Source organism: Podarcis cretensis (assembly GCF_951804945.1).
Source record: "Podarcis cretensis genome assembly, chromosome: 13".
Taxonomy (NCBI): Eukaryota; Metazoa; Chordata; class Lepidosauria; order Squamata; family Lacertidae; genus Podarcis; species Podarcis cretensis.
The window spans coordinates 15,861,366-15,886,704 of NC_137182.1; the positions used below are offsets into that span (position 1 = coordinate 15,861,366).

Genomic DNA, 25,339 nt, shown 5'->3' on the forward strand with positions numbered 1-25,339 from the left:
TGATGGCATTTTATCATTGTACTGTTGAGAGGGTATTAACTTATGGTCTGTGTGTGTGGTTTGGGAGCTGCATGGTCAGGGGAAAAACAATGCTGTCCAGGGTTGTAAAGACTGCAGAGAGAGTAACTGACTGCACTCTTCCCACCTTGGATCAAATCTATGCTTCCAGGTGCCATAAGAAAGCTGCAGAGATAGTGCAGGATAGTGCGCACCCCGGAAATGATCTCTTTCAGCTTCTGCCTTCTGGAAGAAGGTGCAGGGTTATAAAGACTAGGACTTGCCGCCTGAGAAACAGTTTTTATCCAAATGTGATTTTGGTTTTAAACACAGTGTAAGGAGTCTCTATGGGAGTATATTGTATTTAATTATGGGGTATCAGAGCTTTTAGGGGGCTAACCAGGTTGAGTTGGTGGGATAGCAGGCTTGTTGGTTTTTGAATGTCTTATGTAGATTTTTTCAATGTTGTTGTTCTGTATGGGACAATGACAATAAAGATTATCGTAACTGCTTATTCCAGCATGGCAGGGGATTGGACCAGAAGATCCTCAAGGTCCCTTCCAACTCGATGATTCTACAATCAATGTATTCTTGCTATGAAGGTAAGCTGGTGGTTTGAGCTCTGATTGGTGGACCACTGAGGTCAGAAGGTCCCTACCTCAATGCTATTTCTCTCCAGCATTTTTTCCCCCAATATATTTTTATTGAGATTTTAAAGGTTACAAAAAGAAAAAATAAAGAACATATTTAAACAGAAAAAAATAAATAAAAATACAGAACAATATAAAAACAAAAGAGGAAAAAAATGAAAAAAATAATAATACAGATAATTTAAAAAAACAACAACAAATCAATCCTTTACATAACTTTCTTTCCTTTGCTTATTTCCTTGACCTCCTCACACCTCCCTTTTTTGTATTCTAATTCAATTAGATATTTCAGCGAATCCTTTCCATCTTTATTTTTATCCTAATAATTTATCTTAATATACTATAATTTTGCATTCTGTTCTTTCACCAATTAACAATCCATTTTTACTTAATCCTTTATATCATTTCTGCTAAAACCACATTACTTCATTCCAACATCCTTCTAACATTCCTTAATTTTACAATGTTTCTGTAGATAAACTTTAAATTTCTTCCAATCTTCTTCCACCGACTCTTCTCCTTGGTCTCGGATTCTGCCAGACTATTTCTCTATTTCTCTCCAGCATTGAAGACTGACAGTACAGGCTCGTCGCTCAATATCGTGGAGTTGTGCCCAGTCCAATAAAATGTCTTTGCGATGCGGATATACACCAAGGTCTGGCCAATCACATATTTGGGGATGGAGCACACAGCAATCTGACCTCCAACACCTGCTGTGGAGGGAAGTGAGGGGCAGGTGGGGCTTGTCAACCTGTGAAAGTCGCCCGTCTAGGAGAAGGAAAACTCTGATCCTAAACCTCTGCGGCATTGTGGATTATGTATGCTTCCTTCCGGCAACTCCTGCAGCTAAGCTGGTGCCAAACATCTTGCTCTGCTTTCCTTTAGACCACCTTAGTGAGGCTGAACCACAGAGCCTAGGACTTGCCGATCAGAAGGTTGGCGGTTCGAATCCCCGTGATGGGGTGAGCTCCCGTTGCTCGGTCCCTGCTCCTGCCCACCTAGCAGTTTGAAAGCACATCAAAGTGCAAGTAGATAAATAGGTACCGCTCCGGCGGGAAGGTAAACGGCATTTCCATGCGCTGCCCTGGTTCGCCAGAAGCGGCTTAGTCATGCTGGCCACATGACCCTGAAGCTGTACGCCAGCTCCCTTGGCCAGTAAAGCGAGATGAGCACCGCAACCCCAGAGTCGGCCACGACTGGACCTAATGGTCAGGGGTCCCTTTACCCTTTACCTAGCGAGGCTGAGAGGGGGGTCTTGTCATCAAGGCAGCCCAAGACCTCCATACATACCGCCCAGCCTTGCACGCAGCGGTTTGACTTCACCCCCATAGGTACACTCCATTGTCTCTCGACCGCAATGGATGCCAGCAACAAATCAAGCGCAGTTCTGATCACCTCCTCATTCATGCAAGGAGGAATTTTTAACTCTCTGGTCCCTGCAAGTCAATCTGCCCCCTGCTGACTGTTTCAAGTCAAGATGGGCAAGTGCTAGCCCAGAAATGGAATCAAGAAGAAATTCTGACGAAAGAAGAATGGCAGACAAAATTAATGGACTATGCAGAATTGGACAAAATGACAGGAAGGATTCGAAACCTGCGGGACCAGAGATTTACAGAAGATTGGAAGAAGTATATGAATTATTTGAAGAGCAACTGTAATCAACAAATTACGCTAGTAGGAATACAAGAAGTTTTGTAAGGAGAAATATACGAAGTGTTACAAAGTAGAAAAAGATAGAGAGATTGGTTATGAGTTTGAAATGTAACAGGGAAAATAAAAAATGCATACTGAGAAATTAGATTGGAAAATTTTCAGACAGGACTGAAAGTCCAAAAAACTGAATAAGATGTAAAAGTACTGTATGTTTAATTATTGTTGAAAATGGTATGTTAAAAAACTAATAAAAATTTATATATATATGGGCAAGTGCTGAGCATAGTTGTGTTCTCTCGGGGGCACTGTGGGCCAGTCTCTGGCAAGGAGGCTACCCACAGGCCGGCAACTCCCAAGCGCTGCCCGCTCAAGTGTTTGGGGAGCAGGATTTGGGAAGATGATGCCCGGCCAACTCCAAGCCCCGACCTAGGATGAACTTGCCCTGTGTTTGCTCTGCATACCTTTAAATAGCAAGCAAGCTTTATCGGCAAACTGGTTTCAGCCTGGAGTGTGAATTGGGGATCCTGCGGTGTGTGTTGCAGAGGGAAGTGCAGGGTGGGAGGCATATTTCAAAATGCTGGGAACTATAAATAAACCCGAGACATTGAAAAAAAATCCATCAGCTACCTTGTCTTTCTTCAAACATGTTTAGGGTCAGGTTTGTACAGCGAGGAAGGAAGTGACGGCAGCAGACTGACCCAGGGTTCATGAATTCAGGGACGGGGAGGCTGCGAAACAATACCCCCTTGCAGTTGCACCATTCAGACAAGAAGAGTGTTCCCTTGAGTGTGAAACTAGGGCTGCCACTCCTGTCGGTCCCCAAGCACTGCTCCTGTGGTTTTAACAGGGACCCCAGGCAGAAATACAGCAGGTGCAGTTTTCCCTTTTCGTTGCCCCTCTCCATGGCAGGGAGAGCTGCCCCCGTTGCATTTCTGCATTCAGTTCGCGAGGTAAAGGCATAGGGAGAAGAAGATGGTTGAGTTTTGTGCAGTGCAAAAAAAAGGGGGGGGGAGCACAACTCTTAAGTCCAAGCGTCTGGAGGGTAAAAGGCTGCTCAGAATCTGCCAATGAGACTCTGATTGCAGCGCAAGAAGGACAGCAAGTGATACCGGGAATGGAATAGTTAACAAGGTAAAGGGTAAAGGGACCCCTGACCGTTAGGTACAGTCGTGGACGACTCTGGGGTTGTGGCGCTCATCTTGCTAGTGTGGCGCTCAGAGCCAGTGTGGTGTAGTGGTTAAGAGCGGTAGATTCGTAATCTGGGGAACCGGGTTCGCGTCTCCGTCCCTCCACATGCAGCTGCTGGGTGACCTTGGGCTAGTCACACTTCTCTGAAGTCTCTCTGCCCCACTTACCTCACAGGGTGTTTGTTGTGGGGGAGGAAGGGAAAGGAGAATGTTAGCCGCTTTGAGACTCCTTCGGGTAGTGATAAAGCGGGATATCAAATCCAAACTCATTATTATTATTGGCCGTGGGGGCCAGCGTACAGCTTCCAGATCATGTGGCCAGCATGACTAAGCCGCTTCTGGTGAAACAGAGCAGTCACGGAAACACCATTTACCTTCCCGCCGGAGCGGTACCTATTTATCTACTTCCACTTTGACGTGCTTTCGAACTGCTAGGTTGGCAGGAGCTGGGACCGAGCAACGGGAGCTCACCCCATCGCGGGGATTCGAACCGCCGACCTTCTGATCGGCAAGTCCTAGGCTCTGTGGTTTAAGCCACAGCACCACCCACGTCCCTATAGTTAACAAAGGGGTTGCCAAATGAGCAGAAGAAAATTGGACCTTGCTGTCTCTGGGGTATTTCACAGCAGCTTCATCTGCAGAAATCAGATGGCTAGTTGATAACAACAGCAACAGCAGCAGCAGCAGCAACAACAACAACAACAAGACCCCACATAGTGAAACGTCAAACATTAAAAACTTCCTCAAACAGAGCTGCCTTCAGATGTCTTCTGCAAGTTGTATAGTTCTTTATATCCTTGACATCTGATGGGAGGGTGTTCCACAGGGTGGGTGCCACTGCCGAGAAGGCCCTCTGCCTGGTTCCCTGGTGAGACAGTGCACGGGTAGGTAGGGTCTCAACCTGCGTACTGGATGGAGCTGGCAGGCAGCTGCCCAGGGCACAAAACTGACCTGTACCTCCATGGACAGCCGAGTCCAAAATGACTCCCAGGCTACGCACCTGGTCCTTCAGGGGCACAGTTACCCCATTAAAGACCTGGGCTCCCCACACCTGCCTGCCCTCTGTCCCCCAGAAACAATACTTCTGCCTTGTTGGGATTCAATCTCAATCCATATATAAAACCATATATTCTAAATACACCACAGTCTCTGCTGTCCTTCATTCCAAGGAAACGAAACCCTGAGGAAAGCACAGGCATCCCGATGTCTCTTGCCACTCAGAGACTGAGGTAGCGCCTAATTAACAATGGAGGAGACCAGAAACCAACAACAAAAATAAGGTAACACGAATCCTACATTATTATTTTTTTTAAAAAAATAGAATAATAGGCTCCCAAATACTGCAAAAATAAAACATCCTCATCTTACAAAGGGAAATAACCTAAAGGGATAAAAGTCCTCAAAATATCCAGAGCATGTTCAGAGATTTCGGATTCAAGGATTTCACTTGCTCGTGCCTGCACATCAAACTGTTGTTCACGGCGGAGGAGCCCGGGGCTAGTGAGGAAGTTGGCAATCCTTGAACCCAGCCCTTTGCCCAAAATGTTGGCTTCCCCCCCAGAGAGCTAGAGCCGCGCAGAGCCAGCTAGCATCTCCTCATCCCACTGGCCAGTTGCCAGGAGACTGTGAAACCTTGGGGGAAATGAATTCGCGGGTGTTGTCGCCAGCAGCATGAAGGCGCGCATGAAAATTCTCCCTTTGATGCAACTCCTGTGGGACAGTCATCTTGCACTTTTAATAGTTGCACTGAAGGGCGTTGAGCATTTCTGAGCGTGGAGCTGAACATGGCGGGTCCCCCCCCCCCCCATCCTGAATTATACAAGGCTGCTTTGAAATAACTGCTTTGGAGATATATATATTTGTAGCCAGTTAGGTACGAGCTGATTCCCTTTGCAAGGAAAACACCCTCTGAAATGTGGTGCCCTTGGGATTCTATTTTTAAAAACAGACATGCTGTCTCCTTCAGGGACCAGAACTCTGAGCATGCTCAGAAACCCCCGGCCAGCGGCTCCGATCAACTTTTAAAATAATAATGAAAAAATTGCCAAGTCTCTTGTGGAGAAAGGGAACGGAAGGTGCCGCTGAGGGAGGTTTGTGTGTGTTTGCGTGGCGCTGCGAGTAGCGTGGTATTATTAGAATGTAGGTTTCAGCAAAGATCATTTTTATTTAACCATAGGGCACAGCAGTGCTAACAATAACGAAATGTTGCGAAATGGCAGATCATACTTTAATTTCAGTTCTAAGCCTGGGAGCGGCATTGCAAACTTCCAACAATGCCAATTCTTAAAGGTGCAGGAGCCCAGAAAAAAACAACAACCCATCAGGCTCTTATACTCAATGCTAGAGACAGTCCTCCTTGCTGAATTTGCGCCTGCCGTCGTGCAGCTGTAAATGGCACAAGGACTCTTCCTTAGATTGTAGCAGGAAACCCCCCCCCCCATCATTCAGTTTGTACAAACTTCACACACACTCACACTCACACACTACATACGCTACGCTTCTGTTATAAATTCATAGAAAATCAACCATGCATCGGATTTGCACTGTTCTACTTTTATTTTGGGACGCGGGTGGCGCTGTGGGTTAAAGCCTCAGCGCCTAGGACTTGGCGATCGAAAGGTCGGCGGTTCGAATCCCTGCGGCGGGGTGCGCTCCCGCTGCTCGGTCCCAGCGCCTGCCAACCTAGCAGTTCGAAAGCACCTCCGGGTGCAAGTAGATAAATAGGGACCGCTTACCAGCGGGAAGGTAAACGGCGTTTCCGTGTGCGGCTCTGGCTCGCCAGAGCAGCGATGTCACGCTGGCCACGTGACCCGGAAGTGTCTCCGGACAGCGCTGGCCCCTGGCCTCTTAAGTGAGATGGGCGCACAACCCCAGAGTCTGTCAAGACTGGCCCGTACGGGCAGGGGTACCTTTACCTTTACCTTTACCTTTACTTTTATTTTACTCCATGAAGGAAGGACTACAAAATGGGGAAGGTTTGATACAGGGCACCATAATCCCTTCACCATCCCAGCACATCCACAGGAGCCCTGCCCAGTTGCTATGCCAACCCTGATGGTCCTAGACAGAAGACCATCAAGATCACAAAGAACTTGCATATGGGAATGGATTCAGCATGGACTGGAACAAAGGACAATGATCAGTTCTTCCCTCAGGGAGCAGGAAACTGCGACTACCTTTTGTCTTCAGAAAATGACTCATGGGGAGGGGGAGAAGGGAACCAGCCAGGTGACAGGACACTCAGGTTACCACCACAACTCCTCCCTCAACCCCTCTTTTCTGTAATGTATGCATGATGTTTCTGGGGGGTGGGCTTGACCTAGAGGATGGGAATTTCAAAAGTTTTTATAAGGTCTTGCACACCATTTTTCTGTGTCAATAAAGGCCAAGCCTACAGGCTGCTGATTTGCTCCAATTTACTCTGGTCGGTGTCTTTACTGTTTGTCCAAGGGAGCCCTCGGATTTTTCCGGTAACAAGAGAAAGAGCGTCTCCAGAGATCCCTTTTATTTTGCAGCCCTGATGATTTGTGCTCATGATAGTGTCAGGCAGACCCTGCTTGCAAGACTTGTTTTTGCACCTGCAAACGTTTCAGGGCAGACCTATTGCTTCATGCCCTGTAGCTTTCTGCGGAAATCCTGTACATAATTTTGCTTATTGCAAATCATAGAATTGTAGAGTTGGAAGGGACCATGAGGGTCATCTAGCCAGTGCAGGAATCTTTTGTCAAACTTGGGCCTCAAACCCATGAACCTGAGCTTAAGAGTCTTGTGTTGTTCTACATGTTCTGTTTTATCTGTATTTTTTGTTACGCTATAGTCAGGGCTGGCCCAGCCATGAGGCAAGGTGAAGCAAACACCTCAGGAGGCAGAATCCACAGGGGCAGCAGATCCTGATGTCAATATTTATACAGGGCCAGCCCAACCAACAGGCAAGGTGAGGCGACTGCCTCAGGCGGCAGAATCCACCGGGGCAGTACAGTATATCCCTATGTCAAGCTTTTATTCCCCTCTTTTTTCTGAAGTACACCTCCCCTCCCCCTTTCTTCCCAGGGCTGGCACTTTTTTTGTTTTTTTAAAAAACTTTTTTATTCAAAATTAAAGCAAAACATATTATCCAGAAACATATCATCCTTATTTCCCCCCCCATTTTCTTCCTTCCCCCTCCCTCCCCCCACAGAATCCCCCCACCCCCGACTTCCCTCAGTTCCAGTTTTTGATTTCTCTAAAAATGCTGTTTTCTGCAGTTGTATAGAATGATCCTCAAACTATTTAGCTGATTTAGCTGATTATTATCAATAAAAAGTTTGTGAATGTTTATTCAAAACCAGCCAAGGAATCCAGTTCGCTTTGTTGCGTCTTCAAATACTTTGTAAAGGGTTCCCATTCATCTTTAAAGTCACAGTTATCCTTGTCCCGTAGCTTGTATGTCAGTTTTGCCAGTTCTGCATAGTCCATCAATTTTTCTTGAAATGATTCTTTTGTTGGGGTTAGGGTTAAAACAGTGCTAACTAAAGGGCTGGCACTGTTTTAGGGTCTGCCTCAGGTGCCAAAATGTGTTAGGCTGGCACTGGCTACAACGCAAGAGTGTCCCTCGGGATGACAATAACAGACCCTCCAAGTGTCCCTGTTTTCCAGGGACAGTCCTGGATTTACAGAAGCCATCCCAGTGTCTGATTCGATCCCAGAATATTCCACTTTTCCTTAGGACATTTCTATTTTCATCAGAGAAATGTTGGAGGGTATGGAGTTATGCGATCCCTGAGCCAAGGAGATAAGATACAACCTTCAGAAGACGTCTGAAGGTAGCCCTATATAGGGATGTTTTTTTAAAAGAAAAGTTTAATGCTTTATTATCTTTTAATATTATGCTGTTTTTAAGTCACATTTTAATCAATGTTTTATATTTGCTGTTAGCTGCCCTGAGCCCAGTTTTTAAACTGGGAAGGGCGGGGTGTAAATAAAAAAATATTATTTATTATAATATATGTTGGGAGTTGCTCAGAGTTGCTGGGGCAACCCAGTCAAATGGGTGGGGTATAAATAATAAAATTATTGTTGTTGTTATTATTATTATTATTGAATAGGACATACCTATTTTCCTCGGAGGATTGTTGGAGGGTATGCAATAATGCAATACTGGGATTGCAATACTGATGAAGCAGGATTGTTTGAGATCTAGTCTAAATCCACCACAAATGCCCTACTACTTCTTCAATGACATGATGGAGAATATACCTGCTCCCCCCAAAAAAAACACCCCAATAGTCTGGAGGTGCCCAAAGGTGCCAACACTATTGTTCAGTTAAGGTGGCTGACTACTAAAAGAGCTGGGGGATTTTGTCCCTTTAATAGCTGTGTCAAAGAGGGACTTTGTATGATACACCTTCGTATGAATAGCTGAAACGACCCCTGCTGAAATTCCCTCTTCCTCATAACTATTAAGGGGGCAGGGACCCTGTTCTCTTTGGCAGCTGCCCCCCGCCTATTCTAATCTGCCCCCCTCACTCCTCTCCAGCTAACGGTCCTGTGGCTTTGTAGCAATTCCACCAAATTGGCCCTCCAGTCTCTACGTTCTCCCACCTCCAGGTAATGAATGATTCCAAGGAACCTTAATTGGCTAAATTTGATAGCGACGGACGTCAGGTTTCAGCTCTAATTGACCACAAAACCATAGGCCCAGAACGGAGCCAGCGCATTTGTGCTGCCCTGTGCCAGGCCCCCTGGGGCAAACCAGAGTCATTTGCCACCCTCCCTTGGGCACACGGAGAACTTGGCTCTGCTGCCCATGGAAAGATTTTCTGTACATCCAGCTCTGTAAGATTTCTGTAAGCTTCATCAAGGTCTGGAACACTGGGGGAGACAGTACAACAGAACATGCACAGAGTGTTTTCCTGTCACTGTTGTAGCCTCAGATCAATCTAGCATCTTTATATAGCTTCTGGTGAATGCTGAAGACACAGATCTTTACTCTGGGTTTTGACACTTGGGGTGTATTTTTGGTGGCACAGAGCCTAGGGCTTGCCAATCAGAAGGTTGGTGGTTCGAATATCTGCGATGGGGTGAGCTCAAAGTGCAAGTAGATAAATAGGTACCGCTCCGGCAGGAAGGTAAACGGTGTTTCCATGCGCTGCTCTGGTTCGCCAGAAGCAGCTTAGTCATGCTGGCCACATGACCTAGAAGCTGTACGCCGGCTCACTCGGCCAATAAAGCGAGATGAGCGCCACAACCCAGGAGTCGTCTGTGACTGGACCTAATGGTCAGGAGTCCCTTTACCTTTACATGATTTTTAGCTGTTTTTAATACTGTGTTTTAATGTTTTAACCTGGCCTGGGGCCTATGGGTGAAGAACAGGCAAAGAAATGGCTCAGGACCACAATACCTCAAGGTCCACCTCTCTCCATATGTACCTACCTGGACCTTGAGATCATCTCATGGGTCCCTTCTTCGTAAGCCCCCTCCACAAGAGGTCCAGAGGGTGGCAACACGAGAACAGTGGCTCCCCATTTATGGAATGCTCTCCCCAGGGAAGCTTGCCTGGCACCTTCATTATACACCTTTAGGTAAAAATGTTCCTCTTCAACTAGGCTGACTGACATCTGATACCCTTTTTTAAATGTGCTGTTGGAAGGGGGTTATGGGTTTGGTTTTGTTTCCATTATATATTTTGTGTTTCTTTCTCGTACTTTATTTTTTCCCCCAAAATTTTTTTTATTGGTTTCCCCCCAAATTTTTTTTATTGGTTTTCGCACTTATCACATAAAAAAGATACAAAAGAAAAGAAAAACATTACAATACATAAAAACAAAGAAAAACACATAAAAAAGAATTATTACTTCCAAATCCTAATTTCATAACACTGATAACTGACTTCCTCAAATCCCCTCTAACTAAATTTCATTATCTCACCTGTTTAGCAGTTCTCCAAATTCGTATTTCTAATAATATTAACTTCTTTCTTTCTTGTACTTTAAAAGTTGTGAACCACCCTGAGATCTAAATACAGTGGACGCTCGGGTTGCGAACGTGATCTGTACGGGAGGCATGTTCACAACCTGCAGCATTCGTAACCCACAGCACCGCATCTGCGCATGTGCGGGTCACAATTTGGCGCTTCTGCACATGCGTAAAGCGCAATTTAGTGTTTCTACGCATGCGTGAGCGCCGAAATCCAGCAGTAACCTGTTTGGCGTGGTACGCAACCCGAAAACGCACATCGGTAACCCGAGGTATGACTGTAATCATAATAATGATAGCAACGCCAACTGCCATCTCTGGAGTTACCAACTTTTTAAAAATCAGCCCCATCTCTTGTGCAGCAAGCATCGGCAAATGGTCAGTGTTAAGTTGTGGGTGAACATATCAGACGACACAGCGATTCTTCAAACAGCTCTTGTTTATTCACAGGCCAGGCCAGGACAGAACTGAACTGAAGCGTTCAGTCAGCCTGCTTATATAGAGCTCCAGTACAACGTAACTGTAACAATTTTCTAAAACTATCCAATCACTGAACGTCACTTTCGATCCCTTATTTGCATAACTATCTACAGTATCCCCCTGCTGGCCCAGGGTGAGAACTTCAGTACATAACACCCAGCCTTAACTCTATGCCAGGTATGGAGAACCTTTGGCTATCCGTAGTTGGCTGAGCTACAACTCCCATCAGCTCTGGCCATGCTTGCTGGGGTGATGGGAGTTGTAGTTCTGCCACATCTGGAGTCCCAAAGGCCCCCCCACCTGTTTTATGCCATGAAAAATGTCCCGTCTCAATTCAAGCAGATCAAAGTGGTTGCTAATAGCTCAGGAGCTGCCAAAGGACCTTTTTTAAAAAAACTCTGATCTGTGGGTAATAGCTAATCCACACTCATCAGTTTCCACATTAGATAGTTTGGCCTTCTATCTAGGCAGCCGTCATTTTTCCTTGCTCTCTCGGCTTTCCAGGTTCATCAGGCTGACTCCTTCTGATCTGTGCACTCTGCAACACGGTTAAAGCTCCTTTCTATCCTGTTCCAAGTGACACGTCTCACACAACCAAGGGGAACGATACAAAACGCGCGAAAATGATTATTTCATCGGGGCGAAACATGACAGTATAATTGCTCTCCAATCAGCTTCAGCCCAGATCAGTTTTGTAGTTTCTGTGTGTTTACCGGCTTCGGTGGATGAAATAATTAGACCCAATTGCTGCAGTTGAGAAGCAATCTATATGGTCGGTGCGGCAAGGTAGGAATCACATAGGACAGCTTTCTCCTTTGGATTGCTTCATCCACAGAAAACTACCGTGACAGGTCTATCCTAGAGCTGTCCCTGAACACTTAGGGTTGTTGTTTTTCTATATGCAGGAAAGTGCGTTTATGTATGTGTTGTATTCAGACATCTGCAGAATGAATTAGTACAATCCCAAGAGGGCTGTATTTTCTTGGTGTTGAGATCTGACTGTCTGAAGCATCTGCTCACTTATGCAGAGAAGTTGGTCCAATAATAGTAAGAGATTTTGTTCTGTGGGTCCCAGGCAGCAAACCCCTTTATATGAAACCTACTTTTATGATGAACTGAGTTCTGAAAACATTCTTATTGCCCTCCCGTAGATAGAGACTGCAATGGGCACTAAAAGGTCTTTAAAAACACACACAACCTATTCACTGCTTCTTTGCCATCAAAATACCTTTTGTTTCCAACAGCTTGAGCATAAAACCAAAGGAATTATTGTATGATGTCTTGGGGGTGGCAGGATGGGACAACAAGAGGCAGGGGTGCCAACTGATGGGGAGGAAATGCCTGGGCGTGATTTTGCAGCATGGATATCAGTATTATCACCTGCCGATTTCTAGACATCTCTGCTGCTACAGAGACAAATTCAGAAGTTGGCAACCCTTAACAGAGGAGGCAAAGTCATCAGAGCTTAAGCCGTATCTAGGCTTTGTAAAATGTGAATGCTTGCTGAAATGTATATATACTTCTTAGCCAAGGAAGCTAGTTAAATGGTTCAGGAAATGACCAGGAAATCCTAGGTTCAGTGCTATGATTGCCAACTGACCAAAAAGAATTAGTTTAGGGTGTTCTTATGCCTTTAACAGGACGCGGGTGGCACTGTGGATTAAACCACAGAGCCTAGGACTTGCCGATCAGAAGGTCGGTGGTTCGAAGCCCCGCAACGAGGTGAGCTCCCGTTGCTCGGTCCCTGCTCCTGCCAACCTAGCAGTTCGAAAGCACGTCAAAGTGAAAGTAGATAAATAGGTACCGCTCCGGCAGGAAGGTAAACGACGTTTCCGTGCACTGCTCTGGTTCGCCAGAAGCGGCTTAGTCATGCTGGCCACATGGCCCGGAAGCTGTACATCAGCTCCCTCGGCCAATAAAGCGAGATGAGCGCCGCAACCCCAGAGTCGGCCACGACTGGACCTAATGGTCAGGGGTCCCTTTACCTTTTCCTTTATGCCTTTAACAGGAGTTTGCGTGGCAGCCAAAAGCTGGGATTTTTATGTATATATAAAGCATGACACCTGCTGATGTCCAAGCTGTAAGTTAGAGGCAGAGCCATAAACTAAACCAGTCATATACTATCTTTGAGTTCCACCTCCCCAGATGAAAAGCACTTGGCCTACCTTACTAGGTTGTTGTAAGCATTCCTGTGATGTCAGTAGTTTTAAGCACACTGAGCAACAACAGGAGGAAATGCTACGCAGATGACTATTTATTTTGCACCCACAAGATCTCGCCTTCCTACCATTCCTAGCTACGCATCTTGTTCATGAGGCTGCTGCCGAGAAGGGTTGCCAGCTTTTGAACCAGGTCCTGCACTTATGATTTTTGAAAGCAGCTCGATCTGTTTGTATTAGCAGGTGACTATGCTACTAGGCTAATTCTTGATGCCGAAGAATGGATGCGTTTGAATTATGGTGCTGGATGAGAATCTTGAGAGTCCCATGGACTGCAAGAAGATCAAACCTCTCGATTCTGAAGGAAATCAGCCCTGAGTGCTCACTGGAAGGACAGATCCTGAAACTGAGGCTCCAATACTTTGGCCATGAGAAGAGAAGACTCCCTGGAACAGACCCTGATGTTGGGAAAGATGGAGGGCACAAGGAGAAGGGGACGACAGAGGACAAGATGGTTGGACAGTGTTCTCAAAGCTACCAGCATGAGTTTGACCAAACTGCGGGAGGCAGCAGAAGACAGGAGTGCCTGGCGTGCTCTGGTCCATGGGGTCACAAAGAGTCGGACACGACTAAACGACTAAACAACAACATGCTGATCTCTGTACCAGCAAAAAGCCTAGGTTTCCGAGTTCTGCACATCAAGCAGCTTTTAAGGGTGCAAGAGTAAGCCAGACCGGGTCACTTTTTCCAGTTAGCTGGCAACCCTGTTGCCAAGATGATAAGGAGATGAAGGAATGTCTCCTGCCCTTGTCTCCTGGAACGGTTCCTGTTTGCATCCCAAGCACCAGGGATCTGCTTGGGAAAATACACTGTCATCTGAGCAGTTAGCCGAAAGCTGTTTAGCTCTCCTGACCTAAGAAACCCCAGGCAGAGACCTGGGAGGCGGAAGGGAAGGTTTCTATAGCAAATGATTCTGCTGCCCTATAGGCAACGACTGCTGGGTTTTCCTTTTGTCTTCTGGGGTGCACAACTGAGCCTTCCAAATGCAAATAGACGAGGGGGAAATTGAGAAGAGAGGGAGGAGAAAAATACATTTGCTGATTGAGAAGTTATTAAATATTTAAAGTCACAGAGCCCGCCGGCCTTTTAGACTTTCCATATCTACAAAATGACTCACATATATATATATAGACAGAGAGAGAGAGAGAGAAAGATCCTTAACTACCCTCCCCATCTCTCTCTAGTGCTTGACACTGAGAAAAAAATCAGGTGTGACATTCAAGGTGTGACAGAGCATCCCCATTAAAAGTTGAGAATCTGTGCTTTAAAATCACATGCTGTTTTCTTTCCTTGACTATTTCTCTCTCTCTTTTTCCTCCAAGAGAAGGGGGTGGGTTTCGGTGACACTGTGCATTGTGGAGAAAAAGATAATAAGAGCAGAATATTCTCAAAGAGCATTTTTGCAACACAGCATCAACAGGTATTGCAGCATCTCCCAAGGTGAGGCTGATGATAAAACAGGTAGGAGAGTATGGAGAAAGACTCTGCCCCCCACAAAGGAAAACTCCCCTTTCCTCATCTTTTTGTTCTTATTTCCCTGTTATATATCTGATTATGACCTTCACTCCTCCAGTTCTGCCACCCTCAACCATTCAAGGTCTCTTCCCTCCCTAATTGACAGCATTATTATTATTATTATTATTATTATTATTATTATTATTATTCGTATTCTGCCCTATACCCGCAAGTCTCGGGGCGGTTCACAAGTTAAAATCACAATATAAAAACGTAAAATACATAATAAAAACAAAAACAAAAACAGCCCCATAATCCCCCTCTCTTTTCTGTTTTATATCTGGAACGTCTAGACATACCTTTGATTACTTTAAAAGGGCATTCGACACATTCATGGAGGAGAAAGCTATCAATAGCTGCTAACTAGGGTGACAGTATACAGTGGTACCTCAGGTTAAGTACTTAATTCGTTCCTGAGGTCTGTTCTTAACCTGAAACTGTTCTTAACTTGAAGCACCACTTTAGCTAATGGGGCCTCCTGCTGCTTCCGCGGCGCCGGAGCACGATTTCTGTTCTCATCCTGAAGCAAAGTTCTTAAGCCGAGGTACTATTTCTGGGTTAGTGGAGTCTGTAACCTGAAGCGTATGTAACCTGAGGTACCACTGTACTATTATATAACATATGGGGGACAAACAGCAGGGGTGGACTTTGGTCATATGGCACTCTGACAAAGGACAAAATTTAGGCAAATTTAGACTTTACAGAGAGCCGCCCGCCTGTATCTTAGCTATTATGTATTATTTCCCTTCAAAATATGGTAGGCCAGTCCTTCTGAGTATGTGGGAAGGGACTTTATGCTACAATTCCCAGAGCTTCCTGGGAGAAAGGACTGACTGTCGGGCCGGCCCTCCCATGAGGCGGACCGAATCGGTCGCCTTGGGGGGCGGAATCCCATGAGACATCAACCCCTCAACAGGTTTGCGCAACTGTGGCTTTTGGCGAGATCTCGTGAGATCTCTCCTGAAGCCACTGCCGCCTGACCCTGGTATTCTAAAGCATGGGTAGGCAAACTAAGGCCTGGGGGCCGGATCCGGCCCAATCGCCTTCTAAATCCGGCCCACGGACGGTCTGGGAATCAGCATGTTTTTACATGAGTAGAATGTGTCCTTTTATTTAAAGTGCATCTCTGGGTTATTTGTGGGGCACAGGAATTCGTTCACTTTTCCCCCAAAAATATAGTCCGGCCCCCCACAAGGTCTGAGGGACAGTGGACCGGCCCCCTGCTGAAAAAGTTTGCTGACCCCTGGGAGTATTCGTTCTCACACTGAGTAGTTCTCAGAGTGGCCTAACCGATGCCCATGGGAAATGAGACGCCAGTACGCAAGAGAGCTTTGCTCACCTGTGATTCTCAGAATCCTCTGCAACGCAGGAGCCTGCAGCCGACCCTCACTATCCCTGACTACTGAATACCTTGCTGGCTGGAGCTCATGGGAAATGTCCGACAACATCTAGGGGGCCACAGGTGCCCCCCCCCCCCAGATCTGGCACCATGGCTCTGTAGCTGACACACAAGGTTTGCTTGGAGGCTGAGGCAACGTCTAAGGGATTCTGTAAACTTGAAAACCACTGCCTTATCTTAACACCTGACTTTTCCCTTAAGGTAAAGGGTAAAGGGACCCCTGACAATTAGGTCCAGTCGTGGCCGACTCTGGAGTTGCAGCGCTCATCTCGCTTTATTAGCTGAGGGAGCCGGCGTAGAGTCATGTGGCCAGCATGACTAAGCCGCTTCTGGCGAACCAGAGTAGCACACGGAAACACTGTTTACCTTCCCGCCGGAGCAGTACCTATTTATCTACTTGCACTTTGACATGCTTTCCAACTGCTAGGTTGGCAGGAGCAGGGACCGAGCAACGGGAGCTCACCCCATCGCGGGGCTTCGAACCACCGACCTTCTGATCGGCAAGTCCTAGGCTCTGTGGTTTAACCCCTGCTTGAAATGCTACCTTTTCTGTGTACGCAAGGGGAATGAATAGGGAAATGAGCGAGTGCCATGCACCAAGAAGCCTTCACGCATCTTTTGTTGCTTATGTTCCTGGAGCATGTGATTCGATTGCCTCACGGTAGATGCTGGGATATGAGGTCTAAACCTCTGTTTATGGGGACCAAACCCAGCGAGAAGGCAACGAACCCTCATAAATCCTGGAAAATTCCTTGGGCCTTAAATTTGGGCACAAAAACCTGTTTTGAATGCTAGGGCTCAGAAGATGCAACGCCATAGTGAGGAGAGTGCTCTGAGCATGTGAAGAGTGCATATTTTTCATCGCTTTCTCTAACACTCCTAGGACTGGAGATCATTTTCCCCACAGGCTTGAACCTCTGGCTCCTCTTACTGCTGAAGCTTTGGACCTGTCTTTTGTGACTGAGGCAAAGGATATCAATCACACCTCCGGCCGGGAAAAAAATTCAGGATAACACATCATGCACATGTATGGCTGTGCACACCCCATACATATAACACACATGACGCCCCACAAAGAATATTGGGAACTACAGTTCCTGCCACCACAGTGCTTAGCTTATTTTTGTTAGTTGTTATTTTGTTAATACTGATTATAAATGTCGTTATTGTGAATCATATAACACAGCTTTTTCTGTGATGTTTCGCTTACATTTCAGTTGCTGTTTCGTTAACAGGGTTTTAGGGATTGCAATTGTTTCGTTAGTTATTTTATATCAGCTATGCTGTGTTGGTGATGTTCTATTATATGCTTTGCTACGTTCATGTCACTTATTGGTTGTAAGCTGCTTCGAGATTCCTCTGAGTGAAAAGCAGCACAGAAATACAAGGAATCAAATCTGAATCTCAGGTCATGGGTTCGAGCCCCACGTTGGGCAAAAGATTCCTGCATTGGAGGGGGCGGGATTAGATGACCCCCGGAGTCCCTTCCAACTCTACAATTCTACAAAATCCACTCGAATCACCCTTCACAAACTACAGTTCCCGAGATTCTTCAGAGAAAGCCACATGCGTTAAATATGGCGCATACACAGCCTTCGTATTTAAGGCACCCCAAGGCTCTTTGCTGCTTTGTGCTCTGACATACCAACGTAGCTGCCCTTCTGGAAACAGATCAGCAATGGATAGTTAAAAGGCCCCTTGAAACGAGACAGAACATCTCAGAGAACACCCTAGCGGAAAAACTCTTAAAAGTCTGCATGGCTGCCTTTTAACAAGACCCCACTGGGCAGGGAGCAGCCAAGATGGAGCCTTCTCTTCTCCCTGCCTTGTCACCTTGACATAAGAAGGATACACAGTGGTACCTCGGGTTACGAACTTAATTCGTTCTGGAGGTACGTTCTTAACCTGAAACTGTTCTTAACCTGAGGCACTGCTTTACCTAATGGGGCCTCCCTCTGCTGCTGTGCGATTTCTGTTCTCATCCTGAAGCAAAGTTCTTAACCCGAGGTACTATTTCTGGGTTAGCAGAGTCTGTAACCTGAAGCGTCTGTAAACCGTGGTACCACTGTATTGAATAGCAGTGTATGGAGAACCATGACGTCCGGGGGTTGGGCTTAATAATAATAATAATAATAATAATAATAATAATAATAATAATTTATTTATACCCCACCCATCTGGCTGGGCTACCCCAGCCACAAAATATTAAAATACCGTAATATATCAAACATTACTCTAGGGGTCTCTTTACAATTCTATTATTCTATTCAGCGGCCTGAAAGGAAGCCAGACACACTCGTCTGGTACTGCCATTCGGTTGCCAGTGGCAACCCACAAGTTTTAGGACGGCCTGGGACAGCTCCTTCAATAGATAGAGCATGAGGCTTGGTCATCTCACGGTTGTGGGTTCAAAAGATCATTGGACTACAGGCAGTTGAACTGGATGACTCTCAGAGTGGTTTCTTCCAACTATGCGATTCATGGCCACCTGTATTCACGAAATTCATATCCAAGGTTGAGAAGGGTAGAGCTTCTAAATCTTAGCCTTGACACCTTTTGCTTCGGACCTGCAGAAACTTTTTAAAGCCAAGATCTGGACCTGTCTAGGCAGAGGAGCAGCCAGATGACAGCATAAGAAGGCCTGGGAGTCAAATGTCCTATTTCAATGCAGACACCCGAGTCCACCAGCAGGGCCAGAGGGACAATAGTCCTCTCCTGCGCTTGTTCCCCAACGACTGGTATTTACAGGTATTTAGGTTCCAGGTTCAATTCCTGACATCTCCTGGTAACATCTGGAAAGACACTGCCAATCAGTGCGGCCCTTACTGAGCTTGGTGAACCAATGATTTGACTCTGTGTAAGGCACCCTTTTAATGAGGGTGAAAGAGGGGAGCGCAAAATATGGTTTGAAGCTCAACAGCAAAAAAAACGAAGATCATGGCCACTGGTCCCATCACCTCCTGGCAAATAGAAGGGGAAGAAATGGAGGCAGTGAGAGATTTTACTTTCTTGGGCTCCATGATTACTGCAGATGGTGACAGTAGCCATGAAATTAAAAGACGCCTGCTTTATGGGAGAAAAGCAATGACAAATCTAGACAGCATCTTAAAAAGCAGAGACATCACCTTGCCGACAAAGGTCCGTATAGTTAAAGCTATGGTTTTCCCAGTAGTGATGTATGGAAGTGAGAGCTGGATCTTAAGAAGGCTGATCGCCGAAGAATGGATGCGTTTGAATTATGGTGCTGGATGAGAATCTTGAGAGTCCCATGGACTGCAAGAAGATCAAACCTCTCGATTCTGAAGGAAATCAGCCCTGAGTGCTCACTGGAAGGACAGATCCTGAAACTGAGGCTCCAATACTTTGGCCACCTCATGAGAAGAGAAGACTCCCTGGAAAAAAACCCTGATGTTGGGAAAGATGGAGGGCACAAGGAGAAGGGGACGACAGAGGACGAGATGGTTGGGCAGTGTTCTCGAAGCTACCAGCATGAGTTTGACCAAACTGTGGGAGGCAGTGAAAGACAGGAATGCCTGGAGTGCTCTGGTCCATGGGGTCACGAAGAGTCAGACACGACTAAACAACTAAACAACAACAAAGGCAGCCGTCTCTATGTTCCTACGACAACAGCCTCTCCCATTTGTGTGACACTGTGTGTGTGTTTGGCTTGTGATTACTCAGCAGCATGAGAACTGCACTTGACACATGTTCAGAGGCACTGTATCGTTCGCTTAGTCCAGGGCTGAGCATTGACGTTATTGAAGGTTCGAGATCCGAGACTGGGCAAGGTGTCTTTCTTTCCTAGTGCGTGCCTTAATATAAAACGTCGCTGTGTGTATATAGTTAAGTTTGGTTCTACATTACATACTCCTCTTGTGGGAGAGGAAAGAACTCGCAAACCATTTTGGGCAATTTGGCACATTTGTCTAAGTGGAATACCAGCATCATTTCGGGAGGCCAAAGCAGCAAGTATTGTGCACTGACTGAATATTAGACCCCCGCCCTTTCTGAATACCTTGTGTGTTTTAACTCTGATTTTATTTTTTTCTGGAAACTATCAAATTTTCAAGCTGTATATATAAGACTATCGCTAACATCTGGCTGAAGAAACTCCTCCTGATCTGTCCCCCCTGTGGAAACTTGAAAAGACGAATAAATAGCAGCAAAGTTATTTATCCAAATATGGATAAATATGGATATATTTGTGTGTGCCGCACATAGCTGCCTTAAAAGCAGCTGCTACTTATCCCTATTTTATTCTTATTTATCCAAATAAATAAATATGGACAAATAAGAAATAGGGATAAGTAGCAGCTGCTTTTAAGGCAGCTATGCGTGGCACACACAAATAGATACTCAAGATCGTATTACAGATTAGTTACCCTTCGTAGCTCACAATCAAGATGGCAAAAGGGGAATTTTCTCCACCTTTTCAATGCATACCTATGGGCGAAGTGGCGTCTTAAACTCCAACTCCAACTAGCAATTGTGAGCAAGCACACAACTAAGGTCTGTGGCCCTTTATTCTGGATGAATTTGGGGGTTTTAAAATTTTATTTTCTGAGTACGAAGGTGGGCTTTTGCGTATGTGGTGGCATCCCTGTTTTTTTTGGTTTTTTTGTTAAGCACTGCTGAGTGATTACTGAGGGGAGGAGGCATATGAACAAAAAGAGACAGAGATGGATCTGTAACTGGATGCAACATGAAAAGCAGTTTCTGCGGAGGCCGGGCTTAATTATGAAATTCAATTAGAAAGCGTCAAGAATCCTTCCCTGCTCTCCCTCTGGCAGGATTAACTAGTGCTATCACAAAAGGGATGGTTTGATTAAGAAGGAGCTGATGAGGGAGGCGGGGGTGGGGTGGGGCCAGCCCAATCTGCATTTTACTTTCCATCATCTTAAGTCAAAGTTAAGTGTATGCATATATTAAAAAAAATAAAAATAAATAAATCTGCACAGCCCAGACTCCCTTCAAAATATCCTAGGAAGTAGGGGAAGACTTCCAAATATCCCCAAAGGATTCTCTCTCTTTAAAATAAAATTAATCACAAGGGACACATATCAACTGATTCCTGAGCTTTATGTCCCAAGCTACATTCATCTTCCTCTTTTAAAATTAAAGAGACATACGTATCAAATATTAAGAATGAAATGCAGTGAGTTCGCAGGGTCAGTAAGGGAGGAAATTCTACCTAAGGGATTTCTTCTTTGCTCAGTGAAATTGACTGAAGCTGCAACCCAAGGGTGGGGGGGGTAGTGTCTCTTTGATCTCTGTGGGATTTCTGCCTGAGTAGGAATGCACAGGATCCCGCTATGATCCAGTGCACACTTGCCTGGGAGTTAAGATCCAGATGAGCCTTACTTCTGAGTAAGCATCAGTTCTGCCTCCCAGGAAGCTTGAGGAAGAGCAGGGGTCCTATAGGAGAGTTGAAAGGTTCTTGACAATGATCTCTTTCCTTTCCTTTTCCATCCCTCTTATTTGCAGATTATTGGGGGAGTTTGCATAAGAGGAATCTTCCTCAAAGGAAGAATTTCCAGAGGGCAGGAGTCCTTAGTCGGTCGCAGCACAGCCAAGAAAGAGTCTTGTGGCAGCTGAAGGACTTAACAAATTATACAGTGGCATAAGATTTCCCGATCTAGAGTTTGCAGACTTTTCAGATGAGTTTTTTTTTTGTTTTTTTTTTGGGGGGGACGACATAAGGAAGGAAACCGAGCCACAAACTGCTGCTTAAATATTGAAGGATGAAAATTAACTATATCTGTGCATTAGAGGTTGGGGTGGTGGGGGGAGTGGCATGATGCTCTGGGGTACCATTCTTCCCTGAGAAGAGGAGCTGGGAAGTGTTTGGAGAGGGTGGGTAAGGATGTGTATCACGGACCACCCCCTCCTTAACTTAATCGGAGTGCGGTGGCATTTTTGAAAAAGCACCCCTTCCCCACCGTGAAAGTGCAGTTATCTCATAAGGTCTGTAAGCCTATAGGAAACATCCCCTCCACAGCTGGGATTGCTAGTGAACAAATAACACAATCCTATGCATCTACTCAGGACGCAGGTGGCGCTGTGGGTTAAAGCCTCAGCGCCTAGGGCTTGCCGATCGAAAGGTCGGCGGTTCGAATCCCTGCGGCGGGGTGCGCTCCCGCTGCTCGGTCCCAGCGCCTGCCCACCTAGCAGTTCGAAAGCACCCCTGGGTGCAAGTAGATAAATAGGGACCGCTTACCAGCGGGAAGGTAAACGGCGTTTCCGTGTGCGGCTCTGGCTCACCAGAGCATCTTCGTCACGCTGGCCACGTGACCCGGAAGTGTCTCCGGACAGCGCTGGCCCCCGGCCTCTTGAGTGAGATGGGCGCACAACTCCAGAGTCTGTCAAGACTGGCCCGTACGGGCAGGGGTACCTTTACCTTTTTATGCATCTACTCAAGAGTACGTCGCATGAGACTCTTAATCTTAGGGTTGTGGGTTCGAGTCCTGCATTGCAGTGGGTTGACCCTCAGGGTCCGTGCCACCACACTGCAGGTCTATGATTCTATAACTCCCATATGTGTGTGTGTGTGTGTGTGTGTGTATAGATAGCTAGATATTAGACTTCTACAAAACATTGAAATAGATATGGACAACACACTATTCCAAACTCTGGGAAAAGTGGACTGCTCCTTTCCTCATCACATATGCACACCTGGATAAGTTAAGGGTAACTACCTTGCAGGTTTCCAAGCATACAAAGGGTTATCTTAGCAAGTAAAGGGCAAACGAAAAGAACCATTTAAAAAATAAAATAAAATAAGTGTAACTGAATTAACTTTTTGGTCTCGATCCACTCGGCTCTTTATTGAAACACTTCCATGTCCCTGATTATTTATATTATCTGATCAGCTGAATACCTGAAGAAGGACGGAATCGAGTTACAAGAAAGGAGATTCAGACTTAGCACCGGGAAGAACTTTCTGACACCGTTCAACAGTGCGCCAGACTCCCAACAAGAGGTGAACCCTCCTTTACTTGGAGGTTTCATAGATGATATAGTTGGCATCCCTGCCTTGTAGGGGGTTGGGCTGGATGACCCAACTCTACAATCCTAGCATTAAGTTTTAGGAAGGGGATCGAAAGATTCTGAGCCATCTTCCGACGCAGAACTGAGCCACGGTTGGTGCTGATATTTTGGGGGCTTTGGAGTAGACAGTCCAATTTCATTTCTACAAGCATAATCTGCGGAGGGGCGTCTTCTTGCACTAAAACACTGCGTAATGTGGGAGCGCATGATTCTTCCCTCCACCCCCATCAGGACCCCGAAGAGAGACCCCCCCCCAGCCCTCTTCCCTACCTGTCCGTTCTTGCACAGGTCCGCCCACATGCTGGTGCCGTCGCCTCCGCGCATCAGGACGTGGTAGGTGAAGAAATAGGTGCCTGGGATGTTGCACGTGAACTTGCCCGTGGTGGCCTCGTAGTTGTTGCCCAGGTTGGTCACCACGTCGTCGAATTTAAGGATCTCGTAGCCCTCGTGCGGGTTCTTGAGGCCTGCGTAAAAAGCCACGCGGGGCACCGTGGTGTAGGTGGCCGTGCTGATGGCCCCGTTGCCCAGGCCCGGCCCGGGCAAGCCAGGGGGCCCCGGTTTCCCGGGGTCCCCTTTCTCCCCCGGGGGCCCCATGGCCCCCGGTGGGCCCGGTTCTCCCGGAGGCCCCGGCGGCCCGGGTTTCCCCGGCCTCCCGGGCTTGCCTTGCGGCCCTTGCACCAGCGTGGAGGGCGCGGGGAGCCCGGCGTGGCCGCTGCTGGCGAGGGTCTCTCCCGCCTCGGTCCGGATGGCGCTGGCGCTGGTGGTCTTGGCCAGGTAGGGGTCGCAGACCATGCGGCACGTGCCCAGCATCTCGTAGTGCCCGTCGATGCCCACCGAGTTGACCAGCACCGGGATGAGGACCACCAAGATCAGGATCATCACCACCCCGATGGCCGCGGCCACCAAAGTTTTGCGCCCGAGGCTCAGCCGCTGCAGGGGCTGGACGCGCTGCCTCCCCGGGGTAGAAATGGTGACGGGTGGGCCGGGCGACCTGGCGAGGAGAAATAAAGGGTGATAATTTGGGGGAACCGAAACAAAACAACCACAGACGAGGTGGAAGGAGGGGCGAGGAAGCAGCAGCAGCAGAAGAAGAGGCAAGAAGAAGAAACTTGAAAAGAAGCAGAGGATCCCCCTTTAGTTGGAGAGGAGAAAAGAAGAGCGCGCGAGCGCGCGTAAAAAACCGAGGCAGTCCTTGTTCCCGATCTTCTTAAATATCACCCTTAAGACGGGATGCTCTGGGGTGGCCTTTTTATGCTCCACATGGAAAAGGGTTTTTCTTCTTTTCGGGGGAAGAGGAGAAAGAGAGAGAGAAAGAAAGAAAAACCCCGAGAGGGAAGAAAACAGCAGAACAGAAAGGAGAGGAAAAAAAGAGAGAGATGTCTTTTTTTTCCAGCTCCTCTCTCTCTCTGCTCAGTACATCTTAGTAAGATGCTATCATTGATTTGTCTCTCTCTCTCTCTCTCTTCTCTCCCCGCTTCCCTCCCCTCCTCACTCCATCCTCCTCCACCCCCTTGGAGGGGGGAGGAGAGAAAGGGAACGCGAGATGATAGGGCTGAAAGGGAGACGCAAGAGGCATTTGGGGGAAGAGTTTGCGCCCCACCCCACATCCTCCCCACCTTTAAGGCCGAGGAAGGGACGCTGGAGCGGGGAAAGTTGGGACAGGAGTCCCTGGGCAGGAGGTCGCCTCCCTTGTTATTGTTATATTTGATTCTGGTGGTTGCTATGTTCAGCACCCACTTGAAGTCGAGGGGAGTGTATCTCCAGGGGCTAAAGGGACTTTGGTGATGTTGCTCCGTCAGCAGCTGTTGCCTGGAGAGAGACGCACCAAAATAAGGAGGGAGAGCCCAAAGTATTGACGCGAGTGGGATATCTTGCGAGCCTTTCCAGTGTTTGGGCATTTTTTTAAGACCGGAAAGGTTGGGATGGAGGTGTTGGTTGGTGGGAAGAGCCTTTCCCGATCCCAAATTTCAGGGAAGGTCACCTTCGTCTAGGAAGGAGTAGTTAGGACGGGTTCTTGCGGAAAGGCTGCGGCTGGATCAAAGCGAGGGTAACCTTCACTAGCCCACAGACGATATTCCGAAAGTTTGCTTATCAGAGCGCCTCAAAATGTTTGTGTATGAATACGTGTGGATTCATGATACACACACATCATTGCCCCGAGGAAAAAAGTTAAACCCTACTGCATACACACAATACCTTTAAAGCACACTTAAATCACATACTTGCCCAAGAATCCTG

At 46.8% G+C, this 25,339-nt stretch overlaps 1 protein-coding gene across 1 annotated transcript in view; it reads right to left on the reverse strand.

The window, feature by feature from the left end:
* The window catches only part of C1QL1 (complement C1q like 1), a 50,208-nt gene extending 26,131 nt beyond the window's left edge, over positions 1–24,077 (reverse strand). The window contains exon 1 of the mRNA XM_079950061.1: positions 23,372–24,077. Coding sequence (XP_079806187.1) covers positions 23,372–23,980 — 609 coding nt within the window. The 5' untranslated portion in view covers positions 23,981–24,077. The remainder of the gene's footprint in view (positions 1–23,371) is intronic.
* Between the last annotated feature and the right edge of the window lie 1,262 nt (positions 24,078–25,339).